The 21105-nt window shown below is 48.4% G+C and overlaps 1 protein-coding gene and 1 non-coding gene across 2 annotated transcripts; both read right to left on the bottom strand.

The window, feature by feature from the left end:
* Positions 1-106: 106 nt before the first annotated feature.
* On the bottom strand, positions 107-9474 carry STRA8 (stimulated by retinoic acid 8). The gene is made up of 8 exons (XM_066362788.1): positions 9289-9474; positions 8065-8140; positions 7407-7491; positions 5252-5494; positions 3511-3811; positions 2829-2902; positions 642-753; positions 107-188 (listed from the first exon to the last, which is right to left on the bottom strand). The coding sequence occupies exons 1-8, from the start codon at positions 9472-9474 to the stop codon at positions 114-116; spliced, it is 1152 nt and encodes a 383-aa protein (XP_066218885.1). The 3' UTR covers positions 107-113.
* Positions 9475-20895: 11421 nt separating this feature from the next.
* Positions 20896-21047, bottom strand: LOC136396003 (small nucleolar RNA SNORA62/SNORA6 family). The gene has a single exon (XR_010749439.1). It is a non-coding gene; the product is annotated as a small nucleolar RNA SNORA62/SNORA6 family (small nucleolar RNA).
* Between the last annotated feature and the right edge of the window lie 58 nt (positions 21048-21105).

The following is a 21105-nucleotide window of genomic DNA, read 5'->3' as shown; positions in this document are numbered from 1 at the left end:
ATGCTTCTGGGACAATTCATCCAAAATATCCCAGAAGGCCGAGGCAGCTGCAACCTTAGCTGCCGGCATTCAGAATCGGACACTGTCCACCTCATCCATCGCCTTCCCTCCCTCTACAAATCGTCGTCGTCAAAGGTCTCCATGCACTGCAACATCATCATCTCATCATCCACGGGGACATCTGGCTCCTGCAACACACAGGATGGAAGAGGATTGATTTTTATTTAAGGATTCCCAGCCCAGGTGGATGTGGAGATCCCACCATCTTGGGCGAGTCCCACTCCCTTAGTCTGCCCACACCTCTTCAGCTTCATCTGTACTTCCAGCTTCTGGCCAGGAAGTGAGGGCAATGGGGGAGGTCCCATTTCACTTTGTGATCACCAGAAAGGCTTTTCCTGGATATTGTAGAACTGGCTTCTTTCCCACCCAGGAGTTTTACAGGATCCCAGAAGAGAGATGGGAAATCTTACCGCTTTATTCAAATGCCCATCAATAGAGGATGGTGAATTAGACCATGACACCACCAATGCAACACCCTGCAGCTGCTTCCAGAGAAAAAGGGGGGCTCCCCCTCAAGAGCTCTTTTAGGATCCTAAGGGGGGTGGGCGGGCAGAGGTCTTCTGTACTCCACTCTGTTCTACCTGATTCAGCTGCATGTTAACACAGCAAAGGCCGTTAAAGAAGTCGATGATCTGCATGTAGAGCTGAAACTTCTCCTCTGGGTTCTCTGGGTTGCCGCTGGCGAGCATGGAACTGAGAACAGAGAGGAAGAAGAAACAGCACATGTTGACCTCTGCTTGTACCCCTGCCTGATCTGGATGATGGTGTGAATCAAGCACTTTGAAACACCCAGCTGAATCCTCGGATAGCCAGGGGCCCTTCCTAAAGGTTTGCACTGCCTCAGCCCCAATGTCACATCTGGAACCCATGGGGAAAGCGAGATGATGGGGAGACTGGCGCCTGTGTCCTAACTTAGTGTCCTGAGCTGTGACCCCTGGAACAAAGGAGCAAGATGTCCTCGCTCCCTGAGAATCAACCTCTACAGTGATGCCCTACGACTCTGGTCCACTCCTGGGAACGTCACACACTTGAGTTTAGTCCAGGGGTCCCCAAACTTTTTACACAGGGGGCCAGTTCACTGTCCCTCAGACCATTGGAGGGCCAGACTATAAAAAAAACTATGAACAAATCCCTATGCACACTGCACAGATCTTATTTTAAAGTAAAAAAAACAAAACGGGAACAAATACAATATTTAAAATAAAGAACAAGTAAATTTAAATCAACCAACTGACCAGTATTTCAATGGGAACTATGCTCCTCTCACTGACCACCAATGAAAGAGGTGCCCCTTCCAGAAGTGCGGCAGGGGCCGGATAAATGACCTCAGGGGGCCGCATGTGGCCTGCGGGCCGTAGTTTGGGGACCCCTGGTTTAGTCCCTTCGGATGCCTCCACCCTGTAGGTCTCCCGGAACAAGGATGCAGAGAAAAGACCTGTTTTGCAGACTCCTTTCTTGCTGCCTTCCTGGGTCAAGGAGAGAAGCCCAACAACCAGGGGCCTGAAGCAAAGAAGCCGTGAGTCATGCCAGGACAGCTGGCATTTTGACCTATGGAATGAGGTCCCACAGCCAGCTAGGAACCCTCTGGCTGCCGCTCCTGCCTTTTCTCAGGAAAGTAGAAAAAATAATATTTTTAAAATAGATTGTTTCACTGTTCCACCAGCGGAGTAAGAATTTCCAAATATTGTTTGCCAAGTACACTTTAGCAATTTCTCAGCAAAGTTGTCTTCACAGCCCAAGCCTGGCTCGGAATGTCTGCCCCCAGCCAGTTTCAGCAAAGCCCAACTCCACGCAGAGCTCAGAAGAGCTTGAGTCACCCCACAAAATTGCTGTGCAGATTTTGGGCAGGGCTGTCTAGGCTGGGGTGGAGCAGGTGGAGGGGAAGGACAGATGTTGATTTGTGGCCAGGTTAGCAGGGACAGCGGTGGCCACACAGCCCCAGGGGAGAATGGAGTTATTTGTGGAGATCGTGAGGATGTGAATGTCACCCTCACTCCTGAGGTGGAAAAACTAAATGTTCAGGCTGCTTTTTAGCCACACACAAGCACAGGTAACTGAAAGGCCTGCATCTTCAGGCTGTAAGACCACAGCTCTTCGAAGTAGCAAGGGAATTTTAGCCCTAAACTAGCTCTCTGTGAGCAAACACCCCAGGGGTAAGATTTGGTCAAGCTGCTGCTTGTTTTGTGTCTTCTCACCCCATGGGGTCAGCCATTTTCTCCCCTCCTCTCCCGTCTGTTGACACCAGATGACAAGCAGCTTCCCCCTTGTAAAGCTCAGAGATTCCCCTCAGCTTCAGGCGTGGGGCCTGTTTTCATGCTGGCCCAGGCTCTCCATGCCCAGGACCTCTGCCCACCTCTCCGACCAGACTGCTCATGGCCACCTCGCTGTAAGCTGCCCATGGCCACCCCGTCCTGGGAAAACAGTGTACCATGAACTGGAATGGAGTTGATAACCTGTTATGTCTCAGCCTTGGGCCAGGATAGAAGAATTTTCTGCTCTGAAGAACTCCAGACAATACCATCCCCAGAGCTGTGGCACAATCTTGGACCTAGGTTACTTTGAATCACAGGAAAAAGCGGGTCTCTGAGAACTACTGAATTATGCTCCCCTCTGAGGGGCTGCAGGGGAAAGGCTCCTAAACACCCCAGCAGGGGTGCACACACATACATACTGTTACACACATGCACGCATGCAGGCACACACAGGCACACATGCTAACATGTGTATAAACACACACACACACACACCATCTCACACCCTATCCTCACCTGGAGCTAGATGTACTTGGAACCTCACTTTTGTCCAAGGAACATGCCACATCAAAGGCATCTTCAAAAAGGAGCTGAAAGAAAGCACAGAACTTCGTGTGTCAGAAATGACGGCAGTTTGATGCCTGCCCTCGGCTGTGGGGAGAGGGGTAGGAAGACCGTCTCTCTGCCCCTCACCCCTGAAGGGTGAAAGCAAGGTCTCTGCCCGGTGACCTTCCCAGGGGGTGAATACTGAGCTCTTGCCCACCCAGAACAAACTGAGGGAAGTACTGGGGACTGTGGCCCCTTCTTTCCAAAGAAGACAGGAGCCAGTGCCCAGCGCAGGCTACCGGAGGACTCAGTTACACCTCCCCAGGGGACAGCCTGTTTAAGCCCAGGGTTGCCGATCAAGCCATTTCAGGCCAGGGCAGCTGACTACAGAGGTCAAGGGGGCTCTGGATTAGGCTGCAGGAGAGCAGACCCCCCAGCCCTGCCACTCACAAAGCTGTGTGACCTCAGACAAGTGACTTAATCTCTCCAATCCTCCCACTGTGTGGTTACAGAGATGTCAGGAAAATCAGAAACTCACTTCATTCGGGAGCCAGCATCCAAACAGCACCTCAAACTTGCTAAGTGATCCCAAGCAGATCCCTGGCGTCTCCTGGCCTGGGGTGACACCGCCCCACCATAAGGGTCTGCTCACCTCCTCTGGGGTGGAGCCGAGGGAGCAGCTGGCCCCTTGGCTGTCGACCCCTTGGCTGTCGACGCCACTGTCCTTGGTGCTGCCCTCAGAACAGGATGGCTCCTGGGTGGCCCCTTGGAGGCCCAGAAGGCCTCTGGGCTTTTGTGCCAAGGCCTGAAGGAGATGGGCCTTCTGCTCTTCTGAGAGGTTCTGCCACAGGTGGGAGATGGCCGCAGAGACGACGGGGCGTGTCGCCTCCTGCGAGGAGACCATCCCGCTCCTGGTCAGATGGTCCATTGTCTGCTTGTAGAAGTTCAGATAGCTGGGACAGAAACAACACCATCTCCTCGATCTGAAGCCCGAGACTCAGGACTCCGGGGTGGGGTTGTCCACGGCCCACAGGCCCAGCCACCTCTCTGGGGTACTCCAGTGGCTCAGCCTTACTAGTCTCTGCAGGCCCCTGACCCTGGGAGAGCAGAAGCCACCGTGGGGGCCGGGATGACAGGTTTCTACCTCAGGGTCCTTCGTCTCGCCCTCCCAGTCCCCCCAACCCCATGAAGCTCTGCCTCAGAGTAGAGAAGATGAGAGGCCTGGTTGTCACCCCACAGGAGAAGTGCTTAAAATCCCGAGGCTGTGACTGTGCAGACGGAATGTGACACTTGCTTTACTCTGAGGCCTGGGAGCCAGACTTAGTGTGGACGGAACCTCCATCCACTGAGCCAGCACTCCCGAAGCCAATCTGGCTGCCAAGCATCTCAAGTCTGTGGAGGAAAGTAAGTGGCAGTGGGGGTCTGAACCAACCATTTGCCATCTTTCTTATACAATGTGTCCGTAAAGTCATGGTGCACTTTTGACCAGTCACAGGAAAGCAACAAAAGATGATAGAAATGTGAAATCTGCACCAAATAAAAGGAAAACCCAGTTTCTGTAGGATGATGTGGCAGCATGTGCGCATGCGCAGATGATGACGTAACACCGTGTATACAGCAGAGCAGACCATGGCCATGCCAGTTGAGATGTGGACAGTGCAGAGGAAAGTTCAGTGTGTTCTGTGGCTCGCTAAATTCGAATCCGTGACCAAAGTGCAACGTGAATATCAGCGCGTTTATAACGAAGCGCCACCACATAGGAATAACATTACTCGGTGGGATAAGCAGTTGAAGGAAACCGGCAGTTTGGTGGAGAAACCCCGTTCTGGTAGGCCATCAGTCAGTGACGAGTCTGTAGAGGCTATACGGGATAGCTACCTAAGGAGCCCTAAAAAAATCTGTGCTTGAGCCCACATCAAACTGCACTGAATAGGTATGAAACTGGGAGAGTTTTCCTTTTATTTGGTGCAGATTTCACATTTCTATCGTCTTTTGTTGCTTTCCTGTGATGGTCAAAAGTGCACCATGACTTTACGGACACACTGTATAATGCTGCCCGAGACAGACTTTTTGGGGTATGTGTAGGGGGGAGGCTTTAGCCCTTATAGTCCCCATCAACCACCCCCCGAAAGGCACCCCAAATAAACACCTGGTCTAAGTAACAGCATATTGCTATGCACGTGTGGCTTCAAGACTATTTCTTGAGCTTTTCTGCCAATTGCACTTCCAGGCCCCTTCTATGGAAATTCTGCAGCTTCCGTGACTAGGGCCAGGTCTGAGAGCATGCTGAGGCAGCTGTACGCCCCAGCCAGAGCCTCGTCCCCTCATCTCTTAACCCCCTTCCCCCGTGTGCTCCAGCTGTGCACGCAGCCACCTCTCTCAGCTGTTCATACCGCTCAAATTCCATGAGGTCTGGTGACAAAGTGACTGGGGAGTATAACAGTGCCACTTCCTTCTCCTCCTCCTCCTTTTCCTCCACTTTGTGGTCTTCCTTCTCTTCTTCTTCTTCCTCCTCCTCCTCCTCCTCCTCCTCCTCCTCATCTTCCTCCTCATTTTCCTCCTCAGCATCCTTCCTGGCTGCCTCAAATGGGCAAAAGTTGGCGTACTCCTTTGGATGAATATTATTTGGGAACAGGCTGGGGAGAAAACAGAAACAAGTAAACTACAGATTAGTGTCCCTCATGAACATGGACACCAAAATTCTTAACACAATCTTGGAAAATATATAGAACTGTCAAAATCATCAAAAGCAAAATAATAAATGACCAAGGGAAAATTGTTTGCAAGTCATAAATGAGACAGAGAGCTAATGTCTCAGTCTACCTAAAGAGCTTCTACAATTAATTACATAAGAAAAAGACCACCAGTCCCTCAGGAAAATGGGCAAGAACAGGTACAGAAAGTTCCCAGCAAGGGGAAATACAAGTGATCTTGCACAAAGACACTTAAGGTCACTCGTAATTTAATTATCTAATTATGGTATGATAACTACACAATATAATGAATCTATTCTTATGCTGGTAGCCCGGTTTCAATTATTATAGGTTTATAATATTGCTAGTGAAAAATCCTCCCTAGTTACACTATTTAAAAAAAAATGTAGCCAAACTGTAATTGAAGAATAAAACTGGGGGAAAAAAGAAATGTGACTATTCTCCTATGGGCGAGCGATACAAATATTGATAAGACTTTATTGTATGTGATAAAGTTCATATCTTCAACCAGGAAGGAAAGAATGGCTTATGTAATCCATGGGATGGGGAGCACTTGGTAACCATTGGGGAAATGTCAGTGCAGACATTTACCTCACTGAGAGCATCTCCCAAGCTGACTGGAAGGTGGGGCCCAGTCAGATTTGTAAAATTTGGCTACAATCACCCTGTCATGCATGCACGCACACTACACACGCACACTCACACCACCTGCCTCCTCTCCTCTGCGACCAAAATGGTGTATGGAAGGTAATCTTAGGAGATTGTGCCCTACAATATGAATTTCATTTAGTAATGTATCTTTTCTCCCTGATTATTTCCTGTTAGGATAAAATGCATTTTTGTTGTTAAATTTTTTTTGGAAAATACAGAAGAGCACAGAGAAGAAAATAAGTCATCAGTAGCCCTGCCCAAAATGGTAGGAGACATCATTTCATCTCCGTGGGCTTTGGGTAGTTTCTAAACAGCAAGCTGTTGCTGGTCCCATTTTCAGAGCAAGTAAAATTGCTTGTGCTCCTGTGTCTCATCAGAGGCCAATGTGAATAGTCACCATGCTGGATGTGCCCTAGGGCCACCAGAGGTGATATGGGCCCTGCCATCGCTCCCAAAGTCCAGGCTGCTCTGCAGGATGAAGACGTGGTACAGGGGTGATGTCATCTTGAGACCACAGCAAACAATGTATCCACATGGTACACATGAAAAGCCCAGTCGTGTAAGAGTTAAATAAAATGAGATCATGGAAGTTTAAGAAAGACATTTCTCAGATCAGTCTGCCTTTCAAAGTTTGAGTGTGACGTTGTAAATGAGGTTCCCCTGTCAGCATCCGTGACACCTCTCTGAAGTCCAAGCTGGCTTTTCTTAGGCTCCTATGAAGCTTGGAAAACAGGCTGAGATTTAGATTTCCCTTATTTCCATAGGCACCCTTCAGTAAGTCCACTAGTGGAGTGTTTAAAAGCTACAACACAAAACAAACACTACGATTTCATTTCTCTATAAAATACTGTGCAAAATGAAAATGACAAAACTAGAAGGCTGTGCTTTGAAATGAACATTGGTTTTCCACGAGAGGCGAACCTACATGTATTTTTATTTTCTCTTTGGGGCTTTTCTGTATTTTTGACATTTCCTGTAATAAGCATGGATTTTTTTGTCACCAGAAAAATCCAAGGCACATTATTAGATTAAAACAGAAAAGAATTCTGTCCAGCACACAGAGGGTTCTAAGCGGGTGAGCAGAACCTCTTCTGCTGTTCTGAATTCTGGAGGGGGAGAGGCTTCTGTGACCTTGAACAGGGACACCAGCACGTTCCAGTTCTCCTGGTGCTGGGGGCCTTACCCGTCATCACTGCAGAACATGCTGACATATTTCTTCTTGACTTCCTCTAGGCTGTTTGCATTCCCATCCTCCAGGTTGAAGGATTCTGTTGGGGAGTTGAAGACAAAGGTCACAAAACTGTGGAATCTCTCCTGCCTTTCTGGTCCAGAGGGAGGATGGGTGGTCCCTGAGCCCATCTGGGCTTTGGGGTTAAGGACTCAAGAGCCCAGTTTCACCCCTCCTCCCAGAGGTGAAGGAAAAGGAAAGGGCTTCTTGGACTGGCCGGCCTCAGTCAAGACATTGAAAGTAGCCCTTCCAGTGTTCAGCTCCAACCAGCTCGTTAAACTCAAATTCCCAGCAGCCCTCTGCCAAACTGAGTGCCAAGGAAGGGAGCCCGGTTCTGGCAAACACTGGTCTAGTCCTTTCTCAAGATGAGATCAGGGACCCTTCCACAGCACCCCAGTGGGACCGTGTCATGCTGCCCCAGGTGGCCGACCCCTGAGGTCAGGCTGTGCATCTCATCATAACCCTGGCCCAAGCACAGTGCCTGGCACACAGTAGGTGCTCAGTAGACATTTGTTCACTTGGCTTTACCCAACGTCTCCGTTTTCAATAGGAAAACCAACCAGCCTTCTCTTTCCCTGGGACAGCGATGGGGGTGGCAGGTAGGACCTGTTACCTTTCACCTTCAGCAAATTATCCAAGATTTGTTCCTGTTCCAGAATATGATTCTTCGCCCTGTTCAAAACCTGCCACTGAGGGAGGACAGAGACAGACAACACTGAAAGGCTGGCCTCACACCGCACAAACTGCCTTTGTGGACACGGGAGCCCCTTCCCGGGTCTGAGGCCATGCTCTCTGGGTGCAGTCCCAGTCCTCCATGATGTCCATAAAAAGGGTAGGAAGTTTGTTCTGATGTGCAGGAGGCATGGCGTTTAATTTGGATTCTGGAGATGGTTCTCACCAAAACACCAAAGTATTTGGAAACAATTAAGTTGCATTCAGCCAACTACTAGGGCTACGAAAAGGGCAAAGGACTACATGATGGTGGGATGAGCAATGACTCAGAGGCCGTCTGAACGAATACCAGCCCCAGGAGGCGGGCACGGGCTCTCCGTTAACCTCAGCTCACTTGTCACAGTGGACATACGACTGGCTGGTTAATATTAACTGTGCTATTCTAATGATGCTTTTTATTTGCTAAATGCATACACTCCAGTTGATCTAGAAATTTAAATGCTGTGTCAACTTGAACTCTGAATTTCCTGTTCTGCAAGATTAGAATCACAATCATTCCTCCCTGCCATCCTCCCTCCCTCCCTTCCTCCCTTCCATTTTTCCTTTCTTTTTCCCTCCCTTCCTGTAATATTACTAAAGTCAGAATGATAACTGCAAGATTATTCAAAAATGAGAAGCGCTAAGTGCTGTATGTATGTCGCTGACTGACCACTGAAACCTGTTGGGAGCGACACACATTCATCAGGCATGCATGTCTGAGGGGACACAACTGTGTGTGGGGTCTGGGGATGTAGAGCAGACAAGACAGCCCCTGCTTGTGGGGTGCTGACATTCTAACAGGGAAGACAAGCAGGAAACAACTACTTGTAACACAAAAAGAATTCAGTAAGTGCTAACAAAGGCAAGAAGCACAGGGCTGTGGGGTGGCATGGGAGGAAGGGCTGATTTCAGTGGAGGGACTGAGAGCCGTGTGGAGTGGGGCACAAGGCAGAGAGACACAGCAGCAGACAGAGCATGAGGGGTCCAAAGCTGGCCTCTGCCCCATCCCGGCCCCTCCATCGATGACGCAACCAGGGGGGCGTGGCATCTCCACGCTAGTCCCCACCTTGCGCCATTGTCCCTCCACGTGTGGAAACTTTCCCTGCACACACTCAGGACCTCATACCTTCGAGGCTGTGAAATCAGACTGGTGGTAAACAACTTTCCGGAGCTCACTGAAGAGCTTTGTCAGGGTGGCTCGGTGGCGGGCCTGGGACAGGCGTCTGCGGGCCAAACGGGTCTCCAGCACCTGCTCCAGGGGCTGGGTCATGGCTTTGCCACCGGGGTCGCTGCCTTCTCCAGAGGTCGCCATTAAAAGCTACAGTGTCTTTTTTTTTTTTTTAGCCCTAAATAATAAAGACATAATATAAAAGAAGAAGGAAGGCAGATTGAAGTGGGAAGAAAGTAAAGGATCCTCAACCAATGACTAGAATCAATAATCGATATATAATAAACAGATGACACAAAATTTATTATTTATGTTCAGCTCCTAAAAACACAAGCCCTCTCATGTTTGACTTACATGTGAAGGGCCCTGCTACTTTACACTAGGAAATTTCCAGAACACTGCAGGTACTCAGCGGACAGTTGTGAATTGACCGCTGTGGCCAAGAAGAGCAAATTACTCCCTGAGATCCTATTCCTTACATTCTGTTAAAAGCTGAACAGGTATGTGGCTCCCCCTTTGTAGTATTTCCTACTGCAAGATAGCACCCCACTGTGATCTTGGTGGTGGCTACACAGGTATATAGATATGAGGAAAAACCCTTCAGGGTGTATTCTTTAGATTCTATTCAAGAAGAAGAGAACGCACTCTTCTATCTGTGAAAGCAAAAGGTCACCTGACGACAGAGAAGTCAGTTTGGCTTGTTTCACTTCTAGGGGCATCTGAAGATCATCATTGCGTCGTCCTTTGTTACATCTGTGTTTACGAACCAGTGGCGCTTCTCTAGGAGAGGCGATTCTGGGACTGATACGTAACAGTTTTAATAAGAGACAGGGACCAGATTCTCTTACCTGAGGCGGGGACCCCTCCAGCAGGCGCTTACCCCACCACTGCTATGCCAGCTCTTTGAACACAGAGTCTGCGTCTTCATCCCTCTGGACCCCAGAAGGTGCTCAGTGCCAGGGTTTTGAGGGAATTAGGATGGGAGGTCTCCTCTGGGTCCATTCCCCCCCTGAGCTCAGTCCTGCTGTGCAGGGACAGGCATGACCACGGACGGTTTTGATGTACGTCAGTCACTTGGGGAGACTGTTGAAAACACGCATGCCCAGACCCTGCCTCAGAAACTGGATATGAAGCTACCCGGGTGGGCCCAGGCATCTGGTGGGCAAACACACTTCCCAGTCCAGGCTGAGACTTTTCTGGCTCGAGCTTATGCGTGGCGACACCTCTCTCAAAGCACCCACGTGACAGCAGCTGGGAGCAGACTCGCCTCTGTAGAGGGAATATCGAGAAGGAGGTAGAAGAAAGCTTTGCTGCTAAGTTCTAGGGCAGCGGTTCTCAACCTGTGGGTCGCGACTCCGGCGGGGTCGCCTAAAGCCAAATGGGCGACCCCCGCCGGGGTCGCGACCCACAGGTTGAGAACCGCTGTTCTAGGGGGTAGGTTGGCCAGAGGTCGCCAACCCCATCAGGCAGCGTGGGATTTGAAAATGCCTATCAAGTCAGAAGGCAAGTCTCCCACCAACAATGTGGTCTTCGCCAGGGTGTCTGCTTCCTCCCAGTTTGCTTCCCAGAGCCCATGGCACGTGGGTGCCGCTCTAGTCACCCTTAAGGGTCCCTGTATGCTCCTGTTTCATTGTTTCTCACCGGGAGTCACGCCCTCAACGTGGGAGGATCCTCTGCCTGTCCCATAGGGGGCAGACGGTCCTATTACTTGCACCCCTTGGGAGCAGCTTTCGCTGCCGCCGCTAGGGGAGAAGGTGGCGCTAGAGCATCCTGCCCAGCAACTGGGAGCTGTGGCCTCCACTTCACCCCGCAATGCCCCAGGCTCCTGTGTCACGCGCTGGGAGATACCAGTGTGGGGTGGGGCACACCTCAGGGAAGATGGGAGAAGATCCGTCCACTCTGCTTTAAGGGGAGAATCAAAACCAAGTAGATGTTAAGCTTGATTAGACCTTGTGCAATTTTAAACATCTTTCTCCTAAATCCTGCCTCCTGCTCTCCACTAGGAATGATTTGCTATGAATTCCCTCAAAACACATTCTTTTCACGTTATTTTTTTTATTGACTTGCATTGTGGACCTGACTGGAGCTTAAGACGGTATTTTTCAGGTAGAACTCTTTGTTGCAATAATACAGTTGGATCTGTCCCGTCAGTACCTGTGATTGGTGTGAAGAGATGGATCTCCAAGGACAAGTGCCACAAAAGTCACAATCTAGGATGGGGGGGAGGGCAGAACCCCCTCTGCCTTATTCCAAGGTTGGCTTTTTTTGGCTAGGACTGGAGGAACTAACTCTCAAAATGAGATCAAGAAGTCATCTTTAACTTAAAAACAGGAGAAAACACAAACCTTGTTTCCCAAAAGCCCTTACAGATGCAAAGTGTGTTAAGGACGCTGTTCCCAGCAGTAAAAAGAATTAGAGCAGTGTAGAGAGTGTAGTCTGAGACTCCATCCCCAGGGCCCAGAAATCCGCATGGTAATAGCCTTGAAAACTCAGAATCTCTCTTTCCCCCTTCCTCTCACTACCAATGAAAGAAACATCTGCTATCCGACCCACCCGCCTCTATTCTGTGGCCTACTTGCCTCCCACCTAGAATGTCCCTACCCCAATTTCTACCTATCTAGAGTCAACTTGCTCTTCAATTTCTAGTTTAAGTTCCAAATCCTCTAAGAAGTTTCCCAGAGCTAGTCCACACTGATTTCTAACTTGATCTCGTTTTGCCAACAAACCAAGAAGGCCCTTGGTAAATATCCACGCATCCGGCACATAAGGGTGCCTACCACGTGTGTGCATGTGTGATTAATGTCAACACTGACTTTCTGAGCTCCTTCTCCCACACTGAAACCATGCAGAGTTCTGTTGCCTGGACAGCTAAGACCACATCTCCCAGGCTTGGAGACCAGCAGAAGCTCTGGGTTGAAAGAGATAAAGGAAACTGGAGATAGAGAGAAAACCTTAGGGACAGGGAATAACAGATAGTTTCAACCTAACCCCAAACTTAATACCCAATTAGAGCTGCCATTTTTCAAAACTCCTTGACTAAATAAAAAAAAAAGTTCAGAGAAACTTTTAAACATTTTTAAGCATTTGATCCATTCAGATCCTAGGCACATCTATCAGATCATGTAAAAAAAAAAATCTCAAGTCATTCTAAGAAATATATAGGTCGTCACAATGACATACACAAATGTTTGTATTAAAGTCTGGCTTCAGACCTAAAAGCTCACCTGATTAGATACACGAGCTTGACTTAATTCACATGTAAATAAATACTAACAAGGCTAAGTGCACATTTCTGGAGGTGAGTTGGTGTGAAAACTTCAGCATTTAGTCAATACTCACACTCAAGAGGGATGGGCATCCATGCACACGACGTCCTCACTCCCCTGACATGCGGCAGGCCACAGGAGGCCGACGGCAGAGACAGCGATCACAAGCCTTGGACCAGCCAGAGTGGGGACCAGGGCTTCTGCCAGGGCTAAAAAACCGACCTAGCACCTCGGCACAGGGGGACAGACCAATCACGGTGTGTCCCCAGCCTCCACAGCCAATGGGGATAATGCACTGTGGCAGGCCAATGAGAGTTTGGCAGTGGAAGAAACAATGTAACTTGGGGTCCCAAGGCACACAAGAAGTGGAGGTGAGAAGAGAGAAGGGCGGGGCTGACCTGACCTTCTCACCTTGCCAAGTGGCAGCTCCTTTACAAGTGGAGGCTGAGTGGGAGAGGGAGGCAATACCTGTGTTACTTCAGTTTTTCCACGTGGTCTGTCTGTGCCCACCAAGAACTAAATGGATGTTCCCCAACTGGTCCCACTCACCTGCCACTGAGCCCCAGGTTAGCATCCTTCAAATGGGTTATGCCACTTACCGTATAGGGTTAGCCTGAGCCTTAGAGAAGACACCTTAAATTAAAGGGTCCAGGGCACAGGCTTCAGGTCTCAGGGAAAAAGATGGAAACATGTGGATTTCACAGAAACTGAGAGATGTATAAATCAAGGACAGGGGGGTGATGTTTTAAATACAAAGGCAGAAAGAGGAACAGAGAGTAAGAGGGTTTGCACGGAAGAGCCCTTGAAAAGCTCTGGTTACCCTTTGGGAGAGAAGGAAGCAGGTAGTCTTCCAGTTTAGGAAAAAATCCATCCCCCCAATATAGAATACACTCTTCTATGTACATAGGTGTCTTTCTGCTTGAAGCCCTGCACCCCTAAATATGTCATGGTCATGATTCCACGCCATCAGGTTTACACTGGCAGCAACGGCCAGGCCAGGTGCTTTCTGACGTAGGCAAGCCCCATCTCTCCTGCCTGGAAATCTGCATTTAACAGCCTTGAAAACTCAGAATCTCCCTTTTCCCCTTCTTCTTACTACCAACACAAGGAACATATGGAGTTAGCAGAGGTCTCACGGTCTAGCCTGACCAGCATGCACTTGGGGGTTCATGCATTTGGATTCTAATTCAGGATCCACCTTGCAGTGACTTTGAGGACCTTCTGTGAGCCCAACCTACAGCATGAAAATATGGTACTTGGCATGAGATTGGCACTCCTGACATTCAACTTCAGATTTTGGTGGATCATTGAATTAAACAATGTTGTTATGTATAAAGAAACTCACATAGAACACATTCTGTGAGAGTCAGTTCTCCTCTCCTTTTCACAATAAGTATAAAATGATTTCTACTCTTCCCATTCCGGCACTCAGGCAGCCTTTGACTCAGGGTCTCTGAGGACCCCAAGGAACTGCTTTTACCCTCTTTCCACTCCCTGGCCCTGCTCCTCACCTCCCACCACCAGCCCGATCACAGCATCTCTGGGGCCCCATGGGAACAGGGAGTATTTGGGAGTCTGTGCAGCTCTGAGTTGGAGAGACCTACCTTTGCACCAACGGGACACATTGAAGGTCAGAAACAGACCTGCTCAGCCTTTCATCTAGTCACTCTACCCCACCTCTCAACCACCACCGCCCCTCACACCTGCCGCCCTGGGTGCGTCTTACTGGGGAGCAGATCTAATTCAGAAGAAATGTTGTCATAGGGTGGGATATTACTAACAGGCTTCCTTACCTATAGTAGCCTGACTTTTTTTTTCTTTTTGTATTTTTCCGAAGTTAGAGGCGGGGAGGCAGTCAGACAGACTCCCACATGCATCTGACTGGGATCTGCTCAGCATGTTCACCAGGAGGCGATGCTCTGCCCATCTGAGGCATAGCTCTGTTGCAGCCGGAGCCATTCTAGTGCCTGAGGCGGAGGCCATGGAGTCATCCTCAGTGCCCTGGCCAACTTTGCTCCAGTGGAGCCTTGGCTGTGGAAGGGGAAGTGAGAGATAGAGAGGAAGGAGAGGGGGAAGAGTGGAGAAGCAGAACCCAGGACTTCTACACTCCGGGCCGACACTCTTCTGCTGAGCCAACCTGCCAGGGCCCGCCTGACTTCTTTTTTTTTTTTTTTTTTTTTTTTTTTTTTCTGAAGCTAGAAACGGGGAGAGACAGACAGACTCCCGCATGCGCCCGACCGGGATCAACCCGGCACGCCCACCAGGGGGCGACGCTCTGCCCACCAGGGGGCAATGCTCTGCCCCTCCGGGGCTTCGCTCTGCCGCGACCAGAGCCACTCTAACGCCTGGGGCAGAGGCCAAGGAGCCATCCCCAGCGCCCGGGCCATCTTTGCTCCAATGGAGCCTCGGCTGTGGGAGGGGAAGAGAGAGACAGAGAGGAAGGAGAGGGGGAGGGGTGGAGAAGCAGATGGGCGCTTCTCCTGTGTGCCCTGGCCAGAATCGAACCCAGGACTTCTGCACGCCAGGCCAACGCTCTACCACTGAGCCAACCGGCCAGGGCCCGCCTGACTTCTTTATTGAAAATGCAGATCTTCTGTCTATTTCAGCCCACCTTCCCCACAACTGGCAGGCAGAAGGCTTTGCTTATGAATTTTCTGGTGACCTTGAGCCCTCTTGATGGCCTCCCACCAACTCTGAATATAATCAGAGTTCTCCCTAGCAATATCCAGACACACACCATCACCTTCTGACCCTGACCTGTCCCTCTCAGTAGCATAAAGCCTGTCCAGAAACACTCTACTCAAAGTAACATAGGTGCTTTCCTGCAATACTCCCCTCAAAGTAACATAGATGCCCCTCTGAGATACCCCTCACCAACATAGATCCTACTGTGAAATGCCCCCTCACAGTAACATAGTTCCTACTCTGAAATAATCCCTATAGTAACATAGATGTTACTATGAAATAGCCCCCCCCAGGGTAACATAGACCCTACTCCGAAATAACCCCCCACAGTAACATAGCTCCTACTCTGAAATCCCTTAAAATAACATAGATCCTATTCTCATATAACCCCGTCATAGTAACATAAATCTTACTCTGAAATACTTTCCACAATAACATAGATCCTGTTATACAATACCCACCTCACAATAGCATAGATCATACTCTGAGATTCTCCCACACACCCCACAGTAACATGACTGTGGGGCAGGCAAATTCAGTTCTTATAAATCAAATCATTGGTCAGCTCTTTAATTCTCTTTATAAAACTAATTTTAATTTCTCCAATAACACACATTCCCCTTGGAAAAATGAAAACACGCCCTGGCCAGTTGGCTCAGTGGTAGAGTGTCGGCCTGGTGTGCAGGAGTCCCGGGGTTCAATTCCAGGCCAGAGCACACAGGAGAAGCGCCCATCTGCTTCTTCACCCCTCCCCCTCTCCTTCCTCTCTGTCTCTCTCTTCCCCTCCTGCAGCCAAGGCTCCATTGGAGCAAAGTTTGCCCGGGCACTGAGGATGGCTCTATGGCCTCTGCCTCAGGTGCTGGAATGGCTCTGGTTGCAACAGAGCAACGCCCCAGATGGGCAGAGCATCGCCCCCTGGTGGGCACGCCGGGTAGATCCCGGTCGGGCCCAGGCGGGAGTCTGTCTGACTGCCTCCTGGTTTCCAACTTCAGAAAAATACAAGAAAAAAAAAAATGAAAACACTTTGACTCCACCCTGGTCTTCTCTTCACCTTTACAGAATTAACAACTGTTATTATCAGGCTTCCAGATCCTTTGCTAGATGTTTACATTCAAACAGGTATTTTCCCTAGGAACATATAGTTTTGTGAGTTTTTGGAGGACAGAAGTTTACATATGAGTATCATTCTGCAACATGCTGTTGTCACTCAATAGTACCAGTTGGAGATGCATTTATATTTGTACATAGAACTCTGTCTCGTTCGTTTCCACTGTTGCACAATGTTCCCTATATTAGGCAGCTGTAAAGGAATAGTGGATTCATCTCAAAGTGAAGAACTGTTGCAAGGTATATTAGGGTTTCCCAAAGAATCAGAATAATAATTTAATAATGAGAGAGAGAGAGAGAACTGGGCCAGCTATTGCAGAAGGAAGACGTTGTTTTTTAGGAAGTGTGCCAACAGAGATGGGAATCCCCCGTGCGGCCCTGCACTTGATGTTTGCAAAGGCGGTATTACTTATTAACCCAGGAGACTTGAATTGCTCCAGCAGTGAAAGTGAATGATTTTATAGACTCATAAACTGATGGATTTCTACTGCTGGCAGTCTAATTCCATTCTTAGCAGTTTCCTGCCCTGTGCAAGTGGGGACTTTCTGATTCTAACATAAGCAACTCCTCAAGGGATATGGTCACAGTGATCTGAGAGAAGGTGGTTCACCTTCAGTCTTTGGGACCCATGGTGTCTAAACAGACCAACCAAGGTTACCAGCGGGTGCTTATACCAGCTTGAGGCCTGTGGACCGTAAGAGCTGTGGGGACTCAGGTTTCTTCTGACCCAAGGCCTCCACGCTGCAGATGAAAAAGCTGGGAGACAGAGAAATGAGGCAACCTGCTAATCAAAGTTTAGGTGTGAGGGCCTGCATTTGGTTCCAAAAACTGAATTGTATAAGCTGCTCAGAACTGGGAATTCCTACTTTAGCAGAGTCCATCTCTAAAAGTTGTTAAAACAAATGAACACACTGTTTAAAGATATTCATTATACTTAGAAAATAAAATGAGTATGTGTCCACAGTATGAAATTTGAAAGATATTAAAAAGTATAAATAGGCCCTGGCCAGTTGGCTCAGTGGTAGAGCATCAGCCCAGCATGTGGAAGTCCTAGGTTTGATTCCTGGTCAGGGCACACAGGAAAAGTGCATCTGCTTCTCTACCCTTTCCCCTCTCTTTCCTCTCTGTCTCTCTCTTCCCCTCCTGTAGCTACAGCTCCACTGGAGCAAAGCTTGACCGGGCACTGAGGATGGCTCCATGGCCTACACCTCAGGTGCTGGAATGGCTCTGATTGCAGCAAAGCAATGCCCCAGATGGGCAGAGCATCGCCCCCTGGTGGGCATGCCCAGTGGATCCCAGTCGGGCTCATGCAGGAGTCTGCCTCCCCGCTTCTTCTAACTTCAGAAAAAAAAAAAAAGGTATAAACACAGAGTCAGAAAGCACCCATAAAATCTGCCACGACTATTTAAAGCCAAGAATTATAAACATTTTGTATGTATATATCATAAATATTATATAAAGCAATCACGTTGTATCTACAGTTCTGTATCACACTTCTTAAAATTAAACTTATTATTTGGAGATAATTGGAGATTTACATGCAGTTGTAGCCAATAATACAAAGAGATCCCATGTACCCTATACCAAGTTTCCCCCAGTGGTAATATCTTGCAAAATGATAGTACAATATCACAACCAGGATACTGACATTTATTACCCACCAATATTACTTAGATTTCCCAGGTTTCATTTGTACATATTTGTGTGTGTTCGTGTTTAGTTCTCTATAATTTTATCACCCATCCACAACCATAGTCAAGATGCTGAATGGTTCCATTACCACAAGGAGCCCTCTATTTACCCTTTTATAATCACATCCCCTTCCTCTAATATGCCCCAATCCATTCTTTTTTTAAAATTTTTTTATTTATTTTATTTTTTGTTTGTTTGTTTTTTGTGGGGTTTTTTTTGTATTTTCTCTGAAGCTGGAAACGGGGAGAGACAGACAGACTCCCGCATGCGCCCGACCGGGATCCACCCAGCACGCCCACCAGGGGGCGATGCTCTGCCCCTCTGGGGTGTCGCTCTGCCGCGACCAGAGCCACTCCAGCGCCTGGGGCAGAGGCCAAGGAGTCATCCCCAGCGCCTGGGCCATCTTTGCTCCAATGGAGCCTTGGCTGCGGGAGGGGAAGAGAGAGACAGGGAGGAAGGAGGGGGAGGTGGAGAAGCAAATGGGTGCTTCTCCTATGTGCCCTGGCCGGGAATCGAACCCGGGTCCCCCCCGCACGCCAGGCCGATGCTCTACCGCTGAGCCAACCGGCCAGGGCCCCCAATCGATCCTTGACCCCTGGCAACCACTAATCTGTTCTCCAAATTGTCTACATTTTGTCTTTTCAAAATAATGCATAAATGGAACATAACTTTTGGTACATATGGAACCTTTGGGATTGGCTTTTTTTGCACTCAGCATAATTTCCTTGAGATTTATGTGTATGTCTAACTCATTTCTCTTTATTACTGGGTAATGTTTTACAGTATGGATGAACTACAGTTTGTTTAGCCAGAGGAGGTAAGTTGACTGTGCTCTGGGTCACAGTATTGCCTGTTGGCCCTGTTTATTTCAGCTTCTACCAACAACTTGGAGGACATTTGAGTGGTTTCCAGTTTTTGATTATTAGGAATGAAGCTGCTTTGAACATTTGTGTACGACATTTTATACAAAGATAAGTTTTCATTTCTCTGGGATCAATGCCCAAGAATACAATACTGAGTCATATAGTAACCACATGTATAATTTATAAGAAAAACCCATATTTTTTTTTCTTGGAGTGTCAGTCTTACATTCTTAACACACAGTGTGACTATGTCTCTAAGTAATTAGTTTTTGGGAGAAAAAAACAGTAACAACATGATTTTAAACCACTACATAATATTGCACGGGATGGATGTAGCATAATCTATTTAAACTTCTCCCTAATGTTGAAGATTTTGGTTGTTTCAGCTTTCTTTTCCCCTGTTACACATAGGTGTCCTTAGGGAAATCTAATTCACAGCTTTCCTGTAGGCAGAGGTTTTGGTGGTTGCTACTTGTTGGGATTTCCCAAGTTTGCTTTTGACAATCGGAGATTCCACTCAAAGTAGAATTTGGTTTGTTCCTCCTAGTTGTCAGAGGCGATTCTTCTTTCTTGCTCTGAGAAGCAAGGCAGGTTGTCCTGGGGTTACTTAAACCTGCAGAGAGAGGTAAAGTGGAGAGAGAGAGAGAGAGAGAGAGAGAGAGAGAGGGAGAGAGAGAGGAACAGTCTCTACCTTGACTTGCTGTGGCTTGCTTGGTGTTATGTTTTCAGTTTCTCTGATGCATATTGGAGCCCCTTTGGAGCTAAATTTCCATATAGTTGAATTAGAGGTTCTGGACAGAGTGGCAGTAATAATTCTGAGTTGCGCTTTGACAAATACAGAAAGCTACACCATTAGAGGAAAGGAGAAGAGAGCAAACATTGAGTTTTATTGACAGGCTACTCATTGTGCTAAATATTTACATTATCATGTAAAATTTTCATAACTACTCTGCGAGGTAGACATCATATTTCCCTGGTTATGAAAATAGATACACCTAGCAAAAAATTCAAACAAACAAAAAAGAAGTGATAGTTCCTTATAGTTCAACCTCTTAGAGAAAAAAGAAACTAAGTGGTTAGTATATAATCTTGCTTAATTAAAAAAAAAGTACACACACACACACACACACACTTGTTTTTTGTTTTTGTTTTTGTTTTTACAAGAAACTGGGACCATATTATAAATACTGTCCTGAAACTTGCCTTTTTTTTCTCCTAACATGTTAGTGTCTCTCGGTTATCTTGTCCTGTAGTTGATTAGTCTCAGTAATGAAAGCAGAACTTTTGGGGGAGTGAGAACTCGAATGGACACACTTGGTTGTGTGGCTTCATACAAGTCACTTTACCTATTGGGACTCCAGAGTCCCCCATTTGCAAAATGGGGAAGGGGCACCGAGGATCCAGTGATGTAATGCCAATGAGCAGGGTACCTCAGGACCCTGCCCACTTCGCGACTATCTGGGATGCTCTCCAAGGGCCTGCCCTACTTGACCTGGATGGCAGCCGCCACTTTTTTTTTTTTTCTGAAGCTGGAAACGGGGAGAGACAGTCAGACAGACTCCCGCATGCGCCCAACCGGGATCCACCCGGCACGCCCACCAGGGGTGACGCTCTGCCCACCAGGGGGCGATGCTCTGGCCCTCTGGGGCATTGCTCTGCCACGACCAGAGCCACTCTAGCGCCTGGGGCAGAGGCCAAGGAGCCATCCCCAGCGCGTGGGCCATCTTTGCTCCAATGGAGCCTTGGCTGCGGGAGGGGAAGAGAGAGACAGAGAGGAAGGAGGGGGGTGGGGTGGAGAAGCAAATGGGCGCTTCTCCTATGTGCCCTGGCCGGGAATCGAACCAGAGTCCCCCGCACGCCAGGCCGACGCTCTACCGCTGAGCCAACCGGCCAGGGCCTCTTTCTTTTTTATTTTATTTTATTTTATTTATTTATTTATTTTTATTTTTTAAATTTGTAGCAAGAATTACTATCAAACTCCACTCATTGGGCCAGAGACCCTTGTGGTTGTAGCGAAACACTTGCCCCTCGTGTAGCACACTACCTACACTTGTGAGTTCATCAGCCACCAGGGCCTCAACTCCAAGCTCTAACAATGTGCAGAGCCGCCACTTTCAATAACTCAGATGACAAAGCCGCCGCCGCAGCGCTGCCTGGAAACT

Source organism: Saccopteryx leptura, chromosome 2 (genome assembly GCF_036850995.1).
Source record: "Saccopteryx leptura isolate mSacLep1 chromosome 2, mSacLep1_pri_phased_curated, whole genome shotgun sequence".
Classification (NCBI taxonomy): domain Eukaryota; kingdom Metazoa; phylum Chordata; class Mammalia; order Chiroptera; family Emballonuridae; genus Saccopteryx; species Saccopteryx leptura.
The sequence above is the reverse complement of the archived record's forward strand: the minus strand, read 5'-3'. Positions and strand labels throughout refer to the sequence as shown.

Coding starts and splice junctions, on each gene's coding strand:
- STRA8 (XM_066362788.1), bottom strand. CDS start 9,474: ATGGCGACCTCTGGAGAAGGCAGCGACCCCGGTGGCAAAGCCATGACC. Junction 7,492..8,064: donor TAATTTGCTGAAGGTGAAAG/GTAACAGGTCCT, acceptor ACTCCCCAACAG/AATCCTTCAACCTGGAGGAT. Junction 2,903..3,510: donor TCGGCTCCACCCCAGAGGAG/GTGAGCAGACCC, acceptor GCTTTCTTTCAG/CTCCTTTTTGAAGATGCCTT.